This window comes from Alligator mississippiensis, chromosome 6 (genome assembly GCF_030867095.1).
Source record: "Alligator mississippiensis isolate rAllMis1 chromosome 6, rAllMis1, whole genome shotgun sequence".
NCBI lineage: Eukaryota > Metazoa > Chordata > Crocodylia > Alligatoridae > Alligator > Alligator mississippiensis.
The window spans coordinates 10092936-10115426 of record NC_081829.1 but is presented as its reverse complement, the minus strand read 5'-3'; the positions used below and the strand labels follow the sequence as shown (position 1 = coordinate 10115426).

At 48.2% G+C, this 22491-nt stretch overlaps 2 protein-coding genes across 6 annotated transcripts in view; one reads left to right on the top strand and one right to left on the bottom strand.

Moving 5' to 3' along the window:
- Positions 1-2252, bottom strand: part of LOC102562412 (discoidin, CUB and LCCL domain-containing protein 1-like) — a 55111-nt gene extending 52859 nt beyond the window's left edge. The window contains exon 1 of the mRNA XM_014605028.3: positions 2100-2252. Coding sequence (XP_014460514.2) covers positions 2100-2178 — 79 coding nt within the window. The 5' untranslated portion in view covers positions 2179-2252. The remainder of the gene's footprint in view (positions 1-2099) is intronic.
- A 3564-nt stretch (positions 2253-5816) lies between these two features.
- On the top strand, positions 5817-19827 carry GMEB1 (glucocorticoid modulatory element binding protein 1). Of its 5 annotated transcripts, XM_019488436.2 has the most exons (11): positions 5832-5905; positions 7767-8496; positions 9023-9181; positions 10374-10486; positions 11325-11449; positions 12604-12707; positions 13213-13370; positions 14982-15110; positions 15995-16132; positions 16640-16762; positions 17814-19827. In XM_019488436.2, the coding sequence occupies exons 3-11, from the start codon at positions 9054-9056 to the stop codon at positions 18518-18520; spliced, it is 1725 nt and encodes a 574-aa protein (XP_019343981.1). In that variant the 5' UTR covers positions 5832-5905; positions 7767-8496; positions 9023-9053; the 3' UTR covers positions 18521-19827. The 5 variants fall into 5 exon arrangements, with proteins under 5 accessions (XP_006267186.2, XP_019343981.1, XP_059585611.1 ...); XM_006267124.4 differs by lacking the exon at positions 7767-8496 and having other exon boundaries at positions 5817-5905; XM_059729628.1 differs by lacking the exon at positions 5832-5905 and having other exon boundaries at positions 6169-8496; positions 10404-10486.
- The last annotated feature ends 2664 nt before the right edge of the window (positions 19828-22491 follow it).

Below are 22491 nucleotides of genomic sequence, written 5' to 3'. Positions count from 1 at the left end.
GAGAACTACAGTGATGACTCCCATAGCAGAAGCTGCAAGAGCCATGTCTCACTTCCAGGAGGATGGTGGAGGTACAATTAAAAGAGTCTTATTGAGAGGTATTTCTGGGCTCGGCCTTGAAGAGCAGTTAGTGTGTGTGGAGGGTGTGGGGGGCAGGTGCCTTCAGCTGATCTTGGTGAGGCTTCCTGCCAGGACGCTAAGACTAAGACTTTGGGGTGTGGGAGGGAAGATGATCATTGTTACAGGCTGTTGCAGACAGCGGGAAATCTTCTTGTCTTGCTCCTTGATTTCCTTCCTTTTTATGTGTGTTTTTTCCATCATGCCATTCATATTGTCCCAGTTTCCCTAGGGGTGTTATACATCTTGAGGTTATATTTAGGCTCACTCTACCAGCACTGGTTTCAGTCAGTATAAGTACAAAGCATTCTGTCAAAGTCACCAGTGTTATGCACGGTAGTATCATTATCACAGTACAGAAAGGGTATGTGCTGTTAACTTTATTTAATGAAGTCGATTTCTCCCCCTCCTAAGGAAAGATGTTAAGCATTTCCCTTCTGCATCACTCTTGGGTCTGCAATCCATTGGAGTCTACTTTAGACCTTGAATCGTGCCAATGGAAAACATTTAATTCATTTATATTAGGTTTGGACCCGGTCTCAGTCACTAATGAGCACAGGTACTTCCAAAACCTACCAGCAGTTGGTATATACTTGTATGACAGCTGCTAATTTAGCCAAGACACTAAGGATTGAACCATGGACTTCAGAATGTGACACTAGAAGTGGCAGTAGACAGATGCTGAAGAACTCAGCCACCTTGGGTGCTGATGTATCAGACCCAGATCCTCTGCGGATCAAGCATAGCAAGAGACCAGTGCTACTTCCATCCTTATTAGTGGGCTACAGTGATCCACATCAGCCCAGGAGGAAAGGGCACCTGGATTATCTGGACACCTGATACAGGTGGGATTTTTGCATTACAGCAGACTCCCCCTGTGGATCTCAGAGCACTTTGCAAACACTCAGTGTTAGGAACTGTGCTTTGACAACACAAGGCACAAAACTGAAAGGACCTGCATCCCAAGGATTTTACCATCTCAGATGAGCCCAGAAAAGACAGGACACAATGGGAGATACACTCTCCCTCCCCTTCTGTATAATGTTCATGGAGAGTTGGGGTTTTGAGGGGGAGAGGCAACAGCAGAAGGGAGTTTTTAGGAAGAGAAAAGGGCAAGGCCTGACACTGAAATTTGGAAGCTGATCCCACACATGGGACAGAATGACAGCAGATTGATCAAGCATCTGCTATACAATTAAACCACAAAGCCTCCTCTCACTGGTGTAAGTCAGGAGTAAGTGTATGGAAGTCAAAGCCATCCCACTGCTTTAAAACTGCAGTGAATGGGATCAGATGCAGGGCCCTGATTAAGCATGCTTAGAAAACAGGGGGAAGAATGTGCAAGATAAACTGCTCTGTGCTGTACACAGCTGTAAGAACCGAGAGAGTCACAGGATCCAGTCCTGTGTGTCCTTGTCTAGCTTGTAATTCATAAACATGCTACCACCAAGCCTCTGGCAAAAGCAGCATCCGAAACAATCGAGTTAGACTTGAGGATACTTGTCTAATAAAAGGTATAATTTCTGAACCAAGAGTTTTGCACACAATGTATGGGAAGTCACCCCTTTGTATCCTAGCCTGGGCACATTACTGCGCACATCGCACGCTCCACCAGGAACGGACAAAACTCCTGGTGGAGGCAGGAGGAGCGCTTTTGAGAAACAGCTCCATCAAGCCACCTCGCCCTCCGTGTTCATCTCTAATGACACGGTCACACGCGCGCAGGTCTCCGAAGCAAGTGCTGCTACCCCACCCCAGGCATTTGTCTCGGCTCCCTGACTTCTCTAGGGCAAAGCACCCTTGGGTTGCCAAAAGGCCTCGCGCGAGCCATGGCACGAGAAACGCCGCTGGGAGAAGGCGGCCGCCCAGGACAGCACAGCATAGCCGGCTCCTCCGCACCCACCTGCGCCCCTGCCCGGGACAGCTCCCCTTGGCCCGCCCGCCCCCGGGGAGACCGACTCGGGACCAGGGCTGGGACTTACCTGCCTGCCCCCTGGCCAGGGGCCCCAACAGCTGGAACAGCTGCAGCAGCAGCAGAGGCGCCCGCAGCCGGGAGCGCATCGCCGCCGCCCCGGGAGGCTCCGGCCCCGCAGCTCTGCAGCCCCGGGCGCCGCGGCCAGGCTGGGAACCGCGCTGCCGTCCCACCCCCGTCCCCGCCTATCGGCGGGAGGCGCCGACCCTTCCCCCGCCACTGGCCCCGGGACCTGCCAGTCACCGGGCGGAGAGGCTGCCCCGCGTGCGGGGCCGGGGCAGGTGCGGGCGAGGGGCAGCGCTGGAAGAGGACCTGGGGCTGCGGTTTCAACTAGAAGCCTCCCACACCGACACCGCCTCCTAGGGCATCCCCAAGGGCTGAGGATGGCAGGGATGCCACCCAAGGGATGGAGGAAAGGGGCATCAGGAGCTACTGAGCGCGGGGGAGAGGGGCAGGCATCTGAATCAGAATCTTTTTTTTTTTGGTAATGAACATTGTTCACGTTCCAAGTCAAGTTAGCCAAATCCATTCCAAATCCGTGACTCAGTCGAGAACCGTGAGTGGCCCTACTACCCGCAGACATCCTCCACCCCCCCTGGGGCTTCAGATGTTTCCAAGTCCTTTGGCGGGCATCCTACGTGCAGGCCCAGGCCGGGAGGCTTGGGGGCTCCCGAGTTTTGCTTGAGCTTAGCCATAAGGTGCCAGGAGCAAGCCAGGGAGGTGTCTCCCATTTCCATCAAGTTGGCATAAAGCTAAGGTTAACTATACACCACTACCCCCATGCCAGCAGAGCAGTTTTCCCTGGGTGTGCTTACAGAAAACCACCTTGGTGGTCACGGTGTTTTCCCTGCCAAGTAAGAACTTCCCTAGACCGTCAGTGCTGGAGGCTGCAAGTGAGAGAGGAGCAGTGGGGAAAAGCCAGACCCAGTTGGCTCTCCCTTTCAGCCGCTGCTGTCTGCCCCTATGTGGCACAGGAGACTGGGCAAAGCAGACTGGATCTGATGCAGTCAGTGGTAACTGTTCTGTTATGCTCTCTTGCCCAACCACCTTTGGGAAGGCACCGGGATCCAAGTCCAAATTTTGCAACCGAAGCCTATGCCTCCACCAAGAAAGCAATGGTGCCTTTCCATCCCAGTACACACCTCATCGAGACGTCTGCAGCCTGCAAAGAGCATTGGCAACACACAGATACAGTGCTTTAGTGAAAGAGGGATAAAAGACACACTGTGGAAGTCTGAGGGGGCCAGGGCCTGAAGCATGTGATTGGGAACTGGGAAGCTCTGGCCACATCCACACAAGCAGCAGATTGTGTGGATGCATAAGCAAGTACTACATCTACTGTGCAGTGACAGGCATTACTGCACAGTACCATCGCCACATTGCTTTTTTTCAGATGCTACTGCACAGTAGCAATGAGCTTGTAACTACTGCACAACATCATCGCCACACAGTTAGTGCCTGCCAACACTACTGCATGGTAGCTCATTGCTACCATGCAGTAGCGTCTCGTGCAGATGTACTGAGTCCTAATCCTGATTCTAGCACTGCCTTCTATTGTGTGGCACTGCTTTTGCATGGCCCTGCTATTGGGAACTCAGTGTGAGACATCTGAAACCCGAATTTTAAAGCTTCTGAGCATACACAAGCCTTTGAAAGTAAATGGAAGCAGTGAGGGCACCACATTGCTGAAAGTCAAGGTACCCAAAAATTGGAACTACTCAAAATTTGTGACCAAATAACTTGCCTGAAATGGCCCACAAGAGTCTGCAGCACAGCTAGATACACAGCCTAGCTTTTTGTCAGATGGGAGTAGGGAAGGGTTCAGTGGCACACGGGCCTAGCTCATTCTTGAAGGATCATAGTGATGACTGCCCCTTGCAGATTGTCTGTGCAAAAGAAGAGATTCCCTACTGATTTGTGTCCCCTTCACATAAAAAAGCTTGAGTCAGGGTTTATTTGCTTATTCCAGTAACACTTCAGCTATCAAAGGAATCCTAGGTCCTCTTTCTAGAGCCACCTCTGATCAGTTATGGGTAAAGTTCACATTGCCCTCATATACCCAAGGCAGGTATGCAGGGCCAGCACGGATACATGGATTGCACTAGTCAGGGTGGTGGCTCTCTGCCTGTGCATCTGCCTGCATTCTGTCCCCTGTGCGCCTCCAATGCACGGTGTAAGTGTGGCACCGATCCTCTGCACCAGCACCAATTTCTTCTACTGTTTCTCATGCTAATATCTCTTTCTCTCTTCCGTGATAGAAGCAGAGTAAAATTTAAACCAGAAAAAATGTCCAGAATCTGGCACCTTTTTAAAAAAGATCAAAAACTGGGAAATCAAAATTTCACCCTCCCCTGCTCCCACCCCCTCGTATTCAGTATTTAGTGCTTCACATCTATTGAAACAGCAGCTCCCAGGTTCACTAGCTATCGGCTGCAAAATTCTCTACTTGGATAGATTTTGTTTGTATTAATATATTTTGTGTTCCAGGTCAAATCAGCCAGAATCAGTTCCAAGTCATATCAACTGAGCAGAACTCAACTCTGCTTGGACAGAGGCTTGGCCTGGCACCAGGATCATCACACCAACAGGCCTAGCCCTTGGCGCCATCGTGTGCTCACGGGCAGTACAACAACATGGATCTATATTTTCAGGAAAAGCCTTGACTGGTTTCTGGGGTGTAGGTTGTAGCCGTGTTAGTCTAAGGACAGAAGCAGACAAAGTTCTTTGGGTAAATCCTGTATCTTGTATTAGACCAACTAAAAAAGTTGGAAACATTCATTTTAGCAAGCTTTCAGGCACAAACACCCTCCGTCAGGCTGAGGAAGCGTCTGCAGATGGTCTGCTCTCTTCCTGGATGGAGGGGCAAAGCAGCCAGAGGCCAGTCCATGTGCACTGGTTTCTGCCACTTTCCGCAGCCCTGGGACCAAATGTGTTGCCTGACTTTTAATCCACGTAACCCAGCTGCCAAAATGAAGCGAGGCAGCACAAAAGAAAAGGAGAAAGCCTTTTTTATAAGGGCAGGAACTGGTCTCACTGTCCAAACGGCGAGAGGAGCGGTTAGGCGTGTTAGTTTGCACCAAGCCAGGGCAGGGCGGCATCGTCCAGACTATTCAGGTCCCTTCCATCCCTAACTTCATAGGAGTCTATGTAAGGTATAAGCTTTTGTAGACGCGGGCCTACTTCATCAGATGCCAGGAACGTCCCCGTTGTGCATGCCCTGGGGCTACCGCCACCCATCCCGGAGGCAGTAGCCGCCTTGCTGGAGGGCAAACCGGGCGACCGCCCAGGGCCCCACACTTTAGGGGGCTCCAAAATTTTGCAATATTTTTTTTATTTTTGGGAGGGGCGGAGGGAGTTACTAAAAACGTTGTTCTTTCTTCAACTTGTGAATAAGTTTCCTGCACAGGGCAAAGTAAAATTGAAATAAAAAATGGTGTGAGGCAGGGGATCCATGGTATGAAACGCGCATCTTGCTCCAGTTGAGCAGCAATCAAACGCTTTCCTGCTGTGCCTGGGGCCTAGCACATGCCATCCAGCTGCGGAGGGAAGCCAAAACCCGGGGGACCGCAGCGGCAGAGCGCAGCAAGGGGTGGCACAGCAGGCGGGAGGAGAGCCCCACGGTGGGGTGCAGACCCTCGTGCCACCCCGGCCGCTAGATGGCAGCACTGAGCACCCAGCCCGGGCGGGCAGGAGCCCCTGCTCCGCGGCCCCTTTAAGGCAGGCGGCGGCCGGAAGTGCTGGCGGGAGAGCTGTCGCGGCTGCTGCGCATGCTCACTCTTCCCCTCCCCCAGCCCCGGACTCGGGCGTTCGGAGACGGTAAGAGACGGAGGCTGCCGCGCTACGGGAGCCGGGAGGGGCCAGGCCCGGACGCGGAGCTTGCGGGGGGGGTGGTCCGGCCGCAGGGGGAGGGGGCGCCCCAGAGCGCGTCGCCGCGTACGTGCCGCCGCCGGGAGAGCGGACGTCGCGCCGCTGCGGGGGGGGAAGAGGAGGAGGAGGAGGGGGGGGGCTGAGTCGACTGCGTCCGCCCGCCCGCCTAGCGCGAGGGGGAGGGGCGGGAGCAGGGAGGCCACGCCTCTCCCTCCGGGGAGCCCCTCCCATTGGCTGCTGCGCGCCGCGGGGGGGCGGCGTCCCCCATTCCCTCGGCGCCCCGCCCCCAATGCCTGCTGGGGGTGCCATGAGGGGCAGCGGGGCCTTGCCGAAGCCCGCAGGTCACCAGCCTGGGCACGGGCTGGGTGCAGGAGCCGGGCAGAGCACAGAGGTGCTGGGCTGGGGGGCGCCCAGACCACAGAGGAGAAGCAAAGGGTTGCTAACACCAGGGGAACGAGCCACCGACTCCCTCGGCACGGGGATGAGTGTAGGAGCACGTCCGTCAGGTGTGGGATGGAGGAAGGGTCCAGCCCCCTGTCGCCCCCACCGCAGGGAGTCCAAGGGATGCCGTCCCCAGCGGAGTTAGGGGAAGGCGAACGTGGCGGGTTTGCGCGTGGAGAGGTGCAGGTGCACGAGGCGTTTTCACTTCTGCGCAGCGAGGCGGGAGAGCAGCTCGTGAGACGATGGGAGCGGGTTCTGCTGAGTTTCGTCAGCCGGCCCGAAAAGCTTCCGAACGTGGCGATCGGGAGAGTACGGACTCGGACGTGCCGTAGGTGAACCGAGCCGTCGCATCCCCCTGGGACCGAATCTGCGTGTGTTGCGGTCACATAAAAATCCCTGTCTTCGGATGATGCTGATCCTCAGGCTCTTACGGTGCTGAGCAGGGATTGCAGGTGTACTTCTGCCAGTTGCCAAAGCAAGTGAATTCGGATGCATTGGGAAACCTTACCCAAGATGTGTCCTCAAAAGGATGGCTCTTCCTGGTTGTGTCTGATCCTAGGGCAGGGGTGGCCAGTCTGCAGCTCCAGAGCCACCTGCGGCTCTTCAGAAGTTAGTATGTGTCTCCTCGAATCTTTGCACAGGCGTGCGGTGACCAGCTCCCAGAGCCGTCACGTCACGTCACGTCGTGCGCTTATGCAAAGATTTAAGGAGCCGCCTGTGGCTCCGGAGCCGCAGGTTGGCCACCCCTGTCCTAGAGACTTTGATAAACCATAAAGCTGGAATTCCCTCATACAAGATCTTTCAGGCTTCATCTCCCCTAGATACATATAAGACCAACCGAGACAACAAAAAGCTTGACAGCAAAAGAGGACCAACCTGGGGCTGATTAAATTTTTTTTTTAATTTGTATCCAAGGCCAAATTACCCAAAAACTAATTCCAAATCCAAGAGTCCAGAACCATAAGTGGCCCTACTACCAGCAAACATCCTCCACCCACAACTGGGGCTTCAGATGTTTCCAAAACCTTTGGCAGGCATCCTACTTGCAGGCCCAAGCCCAGAGGCTTGCGGTTCAGATGTCCCCAAGTTTTGCTTGCCCTCAGCCATAAGGCCCTCACAGCTGGGGCTGATTAGATACTGATGCATTTTTGAGCAGGTCTGTGTTGAGCATCTTGACGGGCCCCACCATGGTGGGCCACTAGTTGGTGGCCACCTGCAGATTTGTAGTCGGGTTATATTGATCCAAAGACACTGTATCAATTTGAAATGACTAATCTGGTTTTTTGAAGCAGGGGTGTATGTTTTTTCAGTTGTGCATTACATTTGGGCCTAAATGGATTTGGCTTAGTCTTGGCTTACTCTCTCCTAGCAAGAAATGCCGCAGCTGGAGATCTGTCACGGAAAAAACCCTGCCTCCAGCAATCCATTAATGTCAGCATGGGTCTCTCCAGCTGCATCGTTCCTGGGGAGAGTTAATGATGTAGAGGCCTTTGTGGAAGCTGTTCCATGTGTCAGTGCTTGCAAAGGAGAAGACTCTTAGGTCATGCATGATAAGACTGTAGAAGACCAGGGGGAAAGCCAACCAGACTGGGACAAATTTGTGGAAGATTGAATTAAAGCCTGGACCACGATATACACATGATGTAATTTGTTTTCCTCTCTCCATAATTGTTCAAGGCAAGGACAATGAAACAAAATCAGTTCGTTTGCTAATCAAATTATGTTTATATTTTTCTGTGTGAGCCCTGGAGAAAATTCCAGTCAAGCGCAGCCAATACCAAAGGTGTTTTCAGCAAAACACTTTCCTTTATCAGTTTTTTCTATGAAGGCCTATGCTACTACTTACATGCAGCAGAAATGGTCTGGGCCAAGTATTTTACTGATAGGAAAAGACAATATCATCAGAATACCTGTTAGGAATCTTGCAACTAGGGGAAAATAAAGTGACGTCATCTTAAAACCCACTCTCTCTGCACTCCTGCATCTGTCGCCAAAACTCAACCTGTGTACACTAACTCTGACCTAGCTGGCAAGTTTTTTGCAATGATTGGTCCAGAAACCAGACACTACAGGCAGTTTCATTTTGTGTTTCATCTGCGGTATGTATGGTTCAGTGTGTTTTACTGTATCTTTGTGATTCCAGATTAAACATTCCCAAAACTTGATTGGTAAGATGGAAGTTGTTCTCTGCAGTCTGCTTATTTCCTTCAGCAAAAGCCCAATATCCCTACTCTTCCTGTGGTAACTAGTTCTTCCCTTCATTCACCTTCAGATTGAGACTGTGCCTCTCAGCTTGTGCTAGTCTAGTCACATGTTAATAGCTTCGGGATGATTGGCAATAAACCCAGAAATTGTTGCTCTTTCATTCTGGCACCTGAGATGGTACAAACAGCAAGTTTGGAGGTTTTAGTTCTTTTCTGGTGCTGTCTCAGACCTGAGGAAGGACAATTTCATATCTCTCCCATCCATACAGCTGGTCTAATCAAAGATCTTGCCAAACAAAAAAACCAAAAACTAAACTTCTTGCTTCTCACGTATTTCCTGGACCATCACAACCACAACAGTATTCCAGAGATGGTTCCTATGAGACCAGGATAAATAGCCCCTTTGCTTGCCTGTTTACAGCTTGACTCAACCCGTCGACTTCATGTGAGAGATGGCAAATGCCGAAGTGAGCGTCCCTGTTGGGGACGTGGTGGTCGTGCCAAGTGAAGGAAATGGAGGGCAGAACCCAGAAGATACCAAAACGCAAGTGATATTGCAGCTTCAGCCCGTGCAGCAAGGGTAAGTGTGCCATGTAACTTTGCACATTCTAAAAGGGGCATGTACATGTCTATGTGCACATACGTACAAGGGCAAAAAGGGGTGGGTTTGCGATGTGCAGTTTGGAGCTTGTTTTTTAAACTGCAGTTCTCATGGGGACTTGCTGTAACTGCAGTTCTGGAACGGTTACACTTTTATTAGTATTGTTCTGAAAGCTACAAAGGAAGGGAGAAATTAGACTGAGTACAATATGAAACCTGTAGCAGTGACTTAAAATAGAATTCCAAAATAATAATATAGTGAGTTTAAGATCTAATGTGAGACGCTTGACTAGAATAATTTTTGATGGTATCTTTTACATAGGTGAGGATGTAGCTACATGTATAATATTATTGCACTGATATCACCACCTATATGGTGGATTCTACCACGTAACGTGCAGGGTTGGAATATTAAACTACAATATTCAAAGAGACGGAATATAAAAGTGAACTGAATATAGATGCATAATCCACATGAAAAACTGTATTTATCCTGCCCCTTGATCCAGTTTACTTTTGCATTCTGCTAATTAATCCATTTCTCTAGGTGTTATTTTTAAAAATTCCCACTCTCATATAATAATATATCTGTACATCTGCTTGGATGTATCCTATTGTGAAAAAAGCCATGGTGCTACAGCTTGACTGCTACAATCAATGGCAATGTTCTGTTGTCCATTCTCTGACAACTTATTTCAAGTTATTTGCTTTCTAAGCAAGATCTACATTACAAAAAATAATTAAAGAAAGCAATCCATTGAGGGTGTTTACATGCATAAAAGGGGAGGTTGGCCAGTTCACACAGAAACAGTAACTCAGCTGGATGACATATGGATAATGACAGATGCTTCCAGTGTTCATGAAGGGCAAGTATGCAGCGATGCAAGATGCTACATATGTGTATCTGAGGTTGTAAGGGAAGCTGTATTGTAAATCTGAAGCTGAGAATTTACAGGTTCACTGCTGGACTAGTATTAAGGGTCTGGAGTAGAGTAGCATCCAGGCGTGTTTCAATGCTGCTTACATTTTATATATGATTCTGGGTGGTGGGAGCAGTTGGTGGGGGAAGTATATGAAAACAAGATTTTGTCCCTAAGGGACAGGCAAGGAAAAATGAACTGATTTTTTTTAACCCTGTGCTATGAATCTTAATTTCTCCGTGATTTATATAGTTTGTTTATCGATGGACACTTTTACAACAGGATTTATGAAGAGGGCTCTGAGACCAGCGCTGCTGTAGTAGCTGTAGAAACACACACCATCCACAAACTTGAGGAAGGGATTGGTAAGTTGTTTTCTGTGTAGAATCCGTCAGAGTTACAGGAAGTTGGGCTTGCATCTTTACGCCACTGGGGTCCTCACAGCTGATGTTCACAGCTGGGGACTCTGTCCCTCTGGGGTTGTCAGGGCTGTGTTGTGCAGTGTCTTCGAGTGTGCCCATAGGGATAATGGATGCCATAGTTGCCACTTGAATGCATGATTCTGGGGATGAATTACTGGCTACATTGAAGTCAATAGCAAGATTCCCATTGACCTCAGTGGAACCAGGATTTCACTCTGTTGGTGTCTAGCCTTGGTGTACAGATGTCAATATTCACACACTATGGGGGAATCTTATTAGTAAGTGAATATTAGTGCTAGTCAGTCTCAAAGACTTGGCACATTTCTCTGTATGAATTGACACCTGTGATGGATGTGGGGTGATTATCAGTAGGAGCTGAGCAGGCTGGCTTTATGATCCTTGACATAGCAGGGGGACACAATATATGGGGAAGTTTTCCCCTCCCAATTGCAGGACAGATCTTAATGCTAGTTTTCTGTTTTCTATATGTATCTAGAGGGAACAGATTATTGAGGTCTGGAACACGGGGTTGTGTTCTACTCGTTGCCCCTTCGTGACTTCTTGATGGACAGCGCTGATTGATTCTACTAGAACTCATTGCAGATTCTGCTTTTACATAAGCTTTTGTTTAGAGGGAAGTCACCTGCTGTGAGAGAATGGAGCCTTTGTTGCACATTAAGAGGAACGTTCCTCAGCTTGTGCCCTGCATCTCTGCCTTTGGGAGTCAAAGTTCAAAAAAATAAAAAAAAGAGTTTAATTTTATCCCTGCTTTTGCCTGCAGACCCGAGCACCATTGAAACCAATGAGGAAATTGAGATTGCTTATCCCATCACCTGTGGTGAGAGCAAAGCCATCCTCCTTTGGAAGAAGTTTGTCTGTCCCGGAATTAATGTCAAGTGTGTTAAGGTAACTTGTCTGCTATAACGGGGCATAATTTCTTTGCTGGATCACTTCAGTGCTCTGAGGCTACGAGTGTGGTAGGCCAACCTCTTCCTCCCAATGAATTTTTCTCACTGCCTCCATTTTGCCTGGGTCAATGCACTGGAGGTTATTTGGAGCTGGCAACATGACCATTTTGGTCAGTTTGCTTACTGGGAGAGGCAGTGTCAACAATAGAAACAGTGGCATCAGGAGGGTTTTCACCCACCCTGTCTGCCTTGTTTCCTGTTGAATGTCCTACCTTTTTTTGTCCCTCTTGTTACCTTGAAGCACTGTTATTGAGAATAGTCTTGAAGATGTGTATGCCCCCTTCTTCCTCCTGGGTACTGAGATCACTTTTACTGGCACACCCTGCTGTCAGGCAAAGAGATCACTCTGGCGGGTCCCTCAATGCTATTGCTGCTGAGTTTAATGCTAGTATGCTCTTCTGTATGTTCTAGGAAGCTCTGCAAGTCAGAAATGCCAAATACAGAGCTCCTTGATTCCTCTAGCTGATGTGCTCTTTGTGGCTTGATGATTTTCCTCCAGAGCTATAGGAGGGCATATCTTAATTATTTCTGGGAGGTAAAATAGAGGGCAGCCTCCAAAGGTAACATGCATGTCACATGGACATGGAAAGCCATTCATTGCAAAGGGCTGGTTTAGGGAGTAAGTGCCACTGATTTCAAAGGCACCAACTTATGGTAGCCTTAAATTTGGTTTGTAGGTGATAAAGCTGTATCCAGAACATGAAAAAGTGTTAGGATTAAGAGGCTCATCTGAATGGTCCGCTGGTTGCCAAGTCACAGATAGTCCCTGTGAATGTATTGAATTGTGTTCTGTGGTGGAGTCAACTCATGTACAGAGAGGAGTGATCTCCTGGGAGGAGATCAAAAGGAACACCTCCGTGGTCACTCCCAATATAGCATGGTTGGCCAAATCCAATAATGGAAGGGTGGGCTAGGACATTGCCTTCAGCAGAAATATCTGTTGGAGACAAGATTGTGGATTAAGTTAAGTGAGCAGTGGTCTGTTTGTAGAATGGCCGAATGTCACACTCGAGAAATTGTTCTCTCCTTGTTTCTGATCCTTCCTTCTTTCCCTCTGGCTAGCTAACTTCTCTGTACTTGTCTATCTGTTAGTTCAATGACCAGCTGATCAGCCCTAAGCACTTTGTTCACCTGGCTGGCAAGTCCACCCTGAAGGACTGGAAGAGAGCCATTCGCCTTGGAGGAATCATGTTGAGGTACTGACCATCCACCAGCTTTCTCACCGCAGCAGTAGAATCCTGGGATGGAATTTCACTTGCCTCTGTATCTTCAGTGTTTTCCATTTACATTTCTTACCAAGACAAAATCATACCATTCCTGTTACTGAACCAACAGGTTGCAGGACATTCAGCACAAAATCATGTTTTGCCACTGTGGCCAGGAATTCACCCTGTGTCTCAGAGGTAGCATGGTGAAGATACAAATGTGGCTGTGGGAATGCAGCAGGCTATTTGGGTCAGAACAGGGGGGTGGTCCCAGTGCCAAAACTTTACACAATTTGGGGTGTAGAGACCTGATGGTCATTGTTTCTTACTTCAGATCTCTTTGGAGGAAGGGGGTGTACTACATGGGGAGAAGAAATGGGTTTCCTCTTCTTCCCTTTTCTCCCCACTGTTACAGCCATGCCTGAACCTGTCAGTTTCTTCAGGCTGAGATCCAAACCAAACTCATTGTATGGTCCTCTCCCTATTTCCTGTACAGGAAGATGATGGACTGTGGGCAAATCGACTTCTATCAGCATGACAAGGTTTGCACCAACACCTGCCGAAGCACCAAATTTGATCTCTTGATCAGCAGTGCCAGAGCACCAGTGCCAGGGCAACAGACGAGCGTGGTGCAGACTCCCACATCAGCGGATGGTAGGGGATATAATGCCAGCTAGAGGTGTCACATGCTACCCTGCAGCATTTTCTTCCTTCCTCTCATGGCTTGCTTGCTGAGTGATATCATCCAGTGTTGTCTATCTTCATTCTGTCCCCTCTGTCCTAAAGCAATGCAACACCATCTCTCTCCTGTAGCAATCCCATACCTCAGACTATTTTCTACCAGCACTGGAGGTGTTGCAAAAGGTTTCTGAGTGTTAAATGTTCTTGTGTCTGCCTGGAGTGAAGATGAGTGGTATCTGTTAGAGAGGTGCACTGAAAAGTGACAGCAGTGCACAGTGGTGAACAGAGATGGCTTTGAGAAACCTACTGGTAATCCATCTCTTTTGAATAACAGTTCTGAAGTATGAGCAAAGTGTTGAGAAAAGCCTACTCCTAGGGGTTTTCCAGAGACATGTCATATTTGAGGGCCTCTCTACAATGGTACATGAAAGGATTAAATACTGAGTGGGTCTTTTATCTTGCAATATAAGCAAGCATAACCATCAAGTTATGATCTGACACGTAGTTCATTCTTTGGCAATGTGTTTCCACCTGTAATATTACCATCTTGATTTGCTTTCCACACAGTACACATGGCACCCCTGCACCCTGGCTTTTGGTGCCGTTGACAAATACGATGCATGTCTTTCTGCACTGGTGATGCCATTAGCTGGTTCTCAAAGCAGGGGTGACGCATAGGGGGTGCACATGGGTGCACCCCCTGTAAAAAGGCACCCCCTGCAGGCAGTCCATGATTGCCCCTGGCCGCCGCCAGCACCTACAGGTGGTCACCACCCTGTGGTCAACACTCACTGCCACCCCCCGCCACCAATAGTGCCGGCAGTGTCTGTGGGAGCTCCCCGCTCACTGCTGCCAGGCTCCCGTCAGCACCACCAGGCTCCTGCCGCTGCTGGTGCAGCCATTCCCACCCCCCCCAGCCGCTGAGTCATGAATGGCACATGCCCCCAAAGTAAAAATAACGTCTGAGGGCTCTTTCAGAGTCAGATGCTTAATGTTATCTGGAAGGTCAAAGATTCAAATCCTGTGGCTGGAGACTTTACATGATGAATAGCATTTTTAACAGGAAATGTTGGAACTTAAATTGCATGAGTTGCTGCATAAGCCATTTTCTTTGCAGAGATCAGTAAGGAAGCCCATCTGCACTGCTGCTGTTTTGGTTACTTTTCTGTCTGTCTCAAGTGAGGGCTGGTATGTGAAATGTGATGCCAGACTAGATGGGCCATGGTCTGATTTGATGCAGAGAAACCTATTTTACAACTGTGGTGGGAAGATAAATCTCTAGGCTACTCGCCAGTTTTCTCCTTAGGTTTCTCTTATTTTCTCTGTTCCCTTGTGTTTCTCACCAGAAAACATCTCTGGTTTATTCTTTGGTATGTGAGTGCCTTTCCATCCTAGTGACTTTCCTTCTGAAATCATGTTTGCGAATAAATAATTTCTGCTGTTAGCAAGTTTGATATATAGGCACCAGACACAAATAGCCTGAATTAGGAGAGTGAAAAACACTAGGAAAGTACACATAAAGCTAAGGATTCTCAAGTGAAAGACTTAGTGCTGCTGAGACAGCTGACATTTCTTTTCCTGCAGGGAGCATCACCCAGATTGCACTTTCTGAGGAGAGCATGGAGGAGGGGATTGAGTGGAACTCTGCCCTGACAGCTGCTGTCACCATGGCCACTGAGGAGGGCATGAAGAAGGACAATGATGAGATTTCGGGTAAGGTCACTTTGTCTGTCTGTCTCTGCCACTTCTTTCCATTCCCCCTCCCACTCTTGGAGACTAAAGTCCCAAGACCAGGTATGCTACAGGCAATGGTAATGCAAATTTCCCCCTCACTCTGCCACGTACGCCTGTAACGCCTGCCAGAATAGATCTCCCTAGCCGCTCTGAGTTGACAGGGTGAGTTCATTCTATCAAGCCCATTCTGCTATTGGTCTCTGCTGAAATGACTGACCCGGTTGGCTAGTGCTGGATATGATGTGGTGATATTTTTTTCTCTTTAATGGGGCAGACATCTGTCTCCCAGAAACAAGACTGAGACCCCTGGTGCAGCCTGAATTAGGAGAGTGTAAAGTGCTGGGGACACAACATCAGACAAGCACCATTTTCAGTCCCTGTTGGCCTCAGCTGGATTTAAGCTAGGGATCTAGAGGCAGGACATTTTGCCACTTGTTACCAGTCCTCTGAACCATCCAGTTTTTCCCTGCACTCTTGTTATAGGTGCTTCATTGGCCCTCCTGATACCAGTCCAGAAGCTTAGATAGAGTTCCCTCATGCCAGCAAGTGAAGACTATAAGCTCTGTGTCTTGTGCAGAGAAGCAGAGGTAGTGAAGTGCTGCTTTTAAAGTTGTAAGCTATATGAAAGTCCTCGTTAGTGATGTTGACTTCCCAGTTCCATTTTTTTATTTTTATTTTTTTATTTATTTTTTTTGCATGTCATATCCACCCTGATGGCCAGATTAGAAGCCGGCTCCCCAAGTTACTGCTGCATGACAGCTCGCTGCTCTTGGAATGGTTTTAATGTAGCCTTGCGGGAAAATACCAAATGCTTGTACGTGTCGAATTCTTCCCCCTCCTGTCTCTTCCTCTTCCTATGCCAGAGGACACGCTGATGTTCTGGAAAGGCATAGCTGATGTGGGACTGATGGAGGAGGTGGTCTGCAACATCCAGAAGGAGATTGAAGAAGTGCTGAAAGGAGTTCAGCAGCGGCTTGGCCAGTCTTCCTTCCCGATCACGGGTGAGTTGGAGGCTGGTAGCCCCCCTGCTGATGTAGTACTCTGGACCTTTGAGAGAGCATAGTGTAGTTATCTGTGGGAGGTAAACTGAAGGGAGTTCCCCAGGTGTGAAATACTGGTGCTGCCTGGGTGGCAACTAATGATAGTGCCAATGTTGTGGGCAGAGAGCTGACAGATTTTCATAAGCAAACCATGCTCACTTTGTAGGAATTCTGAGCTGTTGCCACAATGCATCTCTTTCTTATCTATTAAAAATAAATGGGATTGTTCCATCATTGGGAACTGATGGGGGGTCAATGTTATGGGGAGAAGGCAGTGGGAATTCTTTTGCCACCCAGGGCTTCTGGAATTGCACTCCTGGAAGAAGTAAGCCCTTTCTATAGAAAGCCCCAGAAAATGTGAAGTCCAATAAGTAAATCTCAAAAAGGATCTCACCTTCCGAGCTCCTTGATTGGACTCTCAGACCACCTAAGGAATTGGATAGTAATCCACATGAGGTTTCTTTGCAGATGCTGCAGTCCTGAATAATGTGGCTCACACTTTTGGCTTGATGGACACTGTCAAGAAAGTTTTGGACAACAGGAAAAGCCAGACAGATCAGGGAGAAGAGCAGTTTCTTTATACTCTAGCAGGTACAACCAGTATGTGGGAAATGTTTATTAGTGAAACCCCTCGCTGCTTTCTACAGCTGACATGACTTGTCCTTCTTGTGACATTGAACGCATGCAAAGCAACATGTTGCTCCTTTTTATTTAAAACCTTAAGTTATCCTTATCCTACGAACAGCTGGTGCTTTCATGCAGTGCTGTAAATTGATGTTACAGACATTGCATCATGAAGCTTCCGCATTTGACTCCCCTTTCATCCTGAAGATAAATTAAGAGTCTCTCGGAATCCATAGCTCAGTGATGAGCAGTTGGTCAGAGGAAGTAGGGTGTGCATGTCTACCGCATACATCAGCATATTAGCCGTGCTGGACCTTTGGTCTAATCCTGCACAGCTGATACTAGGCTGGTTTTTTCTATTTACTGAGGAAATTTAATCCAAGGTTGTTTAAGCTGCTTCCTCCTTGGTTTTTCTTAGTTTTACCTCAGCTGAGAATCAATGGGTGATACATTTGTGTTGAGCCACTGAAGTCTGAGGGAGACTTTGGCATTTCCATCCCCTGTGGCAGCATACAGATGCTGTCTGTTCTGAGCTGGCACCCAGCAAAGGCTATGAGCTGGCACTCACTGTCTCTGGAAAGGTCTGCTCTTCAGCTGGAATAGATTTGAGCTGCAAAGGCACCCATTTCCCACACAGTGGAAATGGGAGATGTGAGCAGATAAGCAAAGGTTGATGCCTCCTGAAAGGAAAGGAAGGCCCAGGCCCTGGGTTTGGATCTTCCTTTGCCTCATGGCTTTTGCAGACATTTGCACTGGCTCAAAGCAGGTGCCAAGGGGGTGTGAAACTTTAGCAAACGTGGGTAAATGTTTGCATAAGCTGAGGGCAGTGATCAGTCTTGCCCTGTGCTTCAAGGGAGATTTTTGTCCCTACTGGTTTGCAGTTGGCTTGGGGGGAGCCCCACTGTAAAATAAAAAGAGTACGTGACTGCAGCTGTTCCTGGTGGCCTCAAGTATATCCCAACAATCTCGGTGATCCCAGCTTTATCTGAATATGCTTTGTAACTGGGTTTATTTGCAGACCTGGAACGTCAGCTGGAGGAGCAGAAGAAGCTTGCCAAGGATCAGAAGGCAAAGTCTCAGACTATCCAGAATGTGGTGCTGATGCCCGTCAGTGCTCCAAAGCCCCCTAAAAGACCCCGCCTGCAGCGCCCTGCTTCAGCCACAGTCTTAAGTCCTTCTACCCCCATCCAGCAGCCTCAGTTCACGGTCATATCGCCTATTGCCATTGCACCTATGGGACAACAGTTCTCAGTAGGCAACATCCCAGTGGCAACCATCAGCCAGGGCTCCAGCCCGATGACTGTTCACACCTTGCCATCTGGCTCGCAGCTTTTCCGGTATACCACTGTGGTGTCATCCTCCAAGACTAACTCATCTGACACTGTGACCCTTCATCCATCCTCCAGCCTGGCACTGCTGAGCTCAGCTGCTATGCAGGACAGCAGTGCCATAGCTAACATGGCTGCAGTGGTGAACCCGGTGGAACTGGTGGCCATGGAGTCTGGCCTGACCTCTGCCATCCAAGCTGTTGAGGGCACCTCAGAAGATGGACAGACCATCATAGAGATAGACCCAGCACCAGATCCTGAAGCAGAGACTGAGGAGTCAGAAGCCAAAGCTGTGATTCTGGAAACAGAGCTGAGGACTGAGGAGAAGGTGGTGGCAGAGGTTGAGGACCATCAGCACCAGGTCCACAATGTAGAGATTGTGGTCTTGGAGGACTAGCCAGGAAAGCGAATCTCATGGTTAGGGGGAGGATTGCTTTCTTTATTGTTGTTGAACTAATTTTTACAGCCACCCTGTTAGTTCCCATGGGTTTTGTTCTTTCTTTTTTTTTAACAATTATTTAAAAAAAAAAAAAAAAAGCTGGAGAAACATTTATACCCAAGGAAAAGGCTCCTTTTCTGCAGAGCCATGGACAAAACCTACTGCTTGCAGGGAGGAGGAAGAATTCCTTTGCCTAAACTCCCCACAGACCCCAGGAAGGGGACCAAAGGCTTCCTCTTCCTGAGAATGCACAATGGGACAGTCTGCATGCTTGGGTTTTAGGGGGCTGGGGGGAGGGGGTTCTTTTCTTGTCCAGACCTGATCATTGCTAGGACAATTTTAATGCGGGAAGACTGTTCCCAGAGTAACTGGAGCATTGATCTGCCTGGGAAAGGGGTGCTTCTTGCTTTGGGGGAAACCAGTACCTCATCTTCATTTTTTTTCCCCAGGGAAGGGAATTCTGTCTAACTCTTCATTATCAACTATGCTGGTAATTTGCTTTTGGTGGAGAAAGCAACAACCCTTGTTCTTGTGTTCTTAGTCCTTCTTCCTACCCAACAGGAGGTGGGATTTGGGGGGGGGGGTTTGTTTTGTTTTGGTTTGTTCTCCCTTCCAGATCTGCCAGGTGCAAAAATCCTTGAGCTGCTCTTATCAGTTTTGGGTTATTTAACCCAAATCCTGCCTCTTCCTTTTCCCCTCCCTCACCCCTTAGGTTTTTTTATTGCAGATGCTTTTGTAAGACACTGAGATTGCTTAAGCCTTGTGCATAAAAGAGAAAAATTAACTCGAGCTAGGAAAAAAAAAAGAAAGAAAAGAAAACACAGCCCTCCCTTTAACCTAATGCTGACCTCCTGGATGTATAAAGCGTGTGTTGTGCTGTTGCTTCCTGGGAGAGCTGGACTCTGGGCCTAGGAGCACCTTCTGTTTACGCTGCACGCTGGGAACTGTACCATGCTAGTTGCTATGTTTGGTGTTTTTGTTTTTTTACTCCCTTAATTTGCAGGATTAGGACTGGCTTGCTACTTTCGCTGTGTGACTGCCTCTCCCTCCCATTTCTTTCACAGATTTCTTTCGTTTGGCTGTGAGGTGAGGAAGGAAAGCTCAGTTCAGCTATTGAATTGCAGAGAATTGGGAGGGGTAGGGGAATATCTGCTTGTTTGGAAATATTAAACAAGATGACAACAAATTAAATAGACCCAGGGGTGGGGACAGGGGAGGAAGATGTGTTTTGGTTATTTTTTTGCATTAAAAAGAAAAAAAATCTACATGCAAGTGGATTGCTTCTTAACACAAAGGACAACAGTGGATTTCTTACAAGTATTTTAATAGCACCACAGGCCAGATCAGGGACCTGTTTTACAAGATGCTATACTTGTGCAGAGTAGACGTTTCCTATAAGAGCTCATGCTCTGCACAGAGAAGACACGGGAGGTAGGAAATGCTGTTTTATCCCCATCTTATTGACTGGAGATCTAGGACAGAGATACTCATTGCATCCCATCACATCTGTGCGAACTGAATGTGTCACTGCCATCCTGAGTCAGTAGTATGTTATATCCATGTTCCATGTATGTAAGTATCAGGGTGCAGAGGGAAATTTAAGCCCTTTGCTTTGCTTCTGCTCACAGATGGTTTTTGATGAAGCTGACAACTGAACTTAGATCTTTGTCTCCATCCTGACCTTTAGCTCCCGTACAGTTATTTCTTTCAAGTGTTGCCTTTACCCCCTTCTCTAGAGCCGTGTCTCTCCAGGAGTCTTAATTGGAGTTCCTCCTCTACCTTTTGCAAGATACAAAGAGCAGAATCTTGAGCATGGAGCAGACATAGGTCCTTTATTGGAAACTATACCTGGAATTCTCTGCTTCCAGGAGCAGACAGCTGGACTGGGTTTTCTGCTTACTGAAGATTCCTTCCAGGCTTTTTCAAAACTGTAGAGTTTGTTTGTTTATTAACCTGTTGTGCACTGGATCCTATATTAGTGATGTTCACAGCCACTCCAGGACTAGAGGAGGAATTTTGGACCGGATGCCATGCATGGAATTGGAAGGTGACCAACAAGGTTGAACCAATTTGCGCTATGCTGTGCTTCATTCCTGCAGTCCCACAAAAGACGACCAGCATCTGCTGTTGACCAGGAGAAAAACCAGGGTCCAGGCAAGCTTTGCTTCTGTCAGTATAGTTTGAAGCCTCCTCAAAATGCACTGAAAAAGGAGTTGTCATGTGTTTGGTTTCTCTGACCAGTCAGCTCTTTAGAGGCGGGGTTGGATCAAGATGATAGGAACAGCGTCTTCTGGTGAAAGCAGGCCCTTTAAAAGCTACAGCTCTGACATCCCTTACACACTTGTGACTCTAACTTAACTGTAGTGATTTTCTAGGTTTTGGGCTTTTATTTCCTTCTCTAGGGAATTAACTGCCCTTCCACTATAGTGCTGTACAAGGCAAGACTACAGAAACAAGCCCCATTAACTTTTTTTGGTTGTTCAAAATACTGTGGAGACCTGAGGCCTATTCCTGCTCCCACTGAAGTTGATGGCAATATCTTACACTGAAAGTTGGATCAGGTTTATTAGAGCAGAGTGACCTCAAGTATAAGGGAAAGGCTCAGAACCACTGTGGTGCACCCTTTGGAATGGGAAATCAGCATGTTGTTAGGGTTTATCACATGTCCACAGCTTATATTCATTCATGTTTACAGCTCATCATTAACATAGAAAAAAAGAAACTGGACTGAGCACCGGCAGGCAAAGGGGTTGATGGGCAAGTAATGACTGCTGGCAAAATCCAGAAAGAATGAAAAGGATATAGGTGTTTTCCATTGAAAACTGAAACAACATGATCATCCTGACCATGGTAGGAAATTAATACAGCAGCCATGGTCAGAAATCTATCGTTATGGACATGCAGCGTGCTACTGTACCCATGTTCACCTCTGCCTAGTGTTGAAAATATTGCATGTTGGTGAATTCAGCACATGGCCTCTTCTTTTTGGTTGCTTTTGTTTTAATTGGAAATACAACACACCCTTCCCACTCCTTTCCAAAAGTGTCAGGAAAGACAAATAACTGGCCAGACTGGAAAGCAGCTGTGCTTAAATGGCTTAAATCTGCTCCTCTCAGAGCTATTGCAAAAGTGTAGTCTCTATTGGACATATAGGACGAGTAGGCAGTAACTAGCAATGCCAAAACCTTGATATGGGGGGGATGAGATAGGGAACAGATCAACTAAAGAGGGGAGCATGTTAGAGTGATGAGCGGCCTGCAGTGGAAGGTGAGGAAACACATTTGTAAGGGAGAGGCTCCCATTTCTGAGTGGTGGTTATTGTTGCCATTGAGAAGAGCTGACTTTCTGTGGCTGGTTACTGTAATCAGAAGAAAAGATTTAGTCCTCTGGAAGGACATTCCTTTAGGCCTTTATAAGGTGTCTGTCCTGCTAAAGAGCAAGATGTTGCGAATCTAACCTTGTTATATTAAAGGCTGCCTTCTCAGTCTGTCTCTGACACATTGAGGGCTGTGCTGCTGGCTGGAAAGGATGGAGGAGAGCTGGAGCAAGACCTTTAGGGGCCAGGGCCTGGGAGTGTGGGACCCAATTGGCTCACTCACTGTACCGGGCATGGAAGCCTCCTTTTTGTCTTATTTCTCAGGTTAGTTTATTCCTGCTTCTCCAGTGAGAAGCCCCTCTCTCTACACAGCCCCGACAGAGCATATGGCTTGTCCATAGATCAGTCCCCTGGGGATGGTTCCAGTGCCTCAAAGTCTGTCAGTCGGCTCCAAAAGAGCGGAAAAGAGCTAGTGCTGCTGGCTCCAAGCATCAAGTACTGAGCTGTCAGAAAAGGGGAGAGGCATCCTGCCCTGACCAAAAGTTGGAATGCAAGAGGGAATACATTAAGGGCATGAGTCAGAGTAGGGCCAAGGACACCACAGACAATGCCC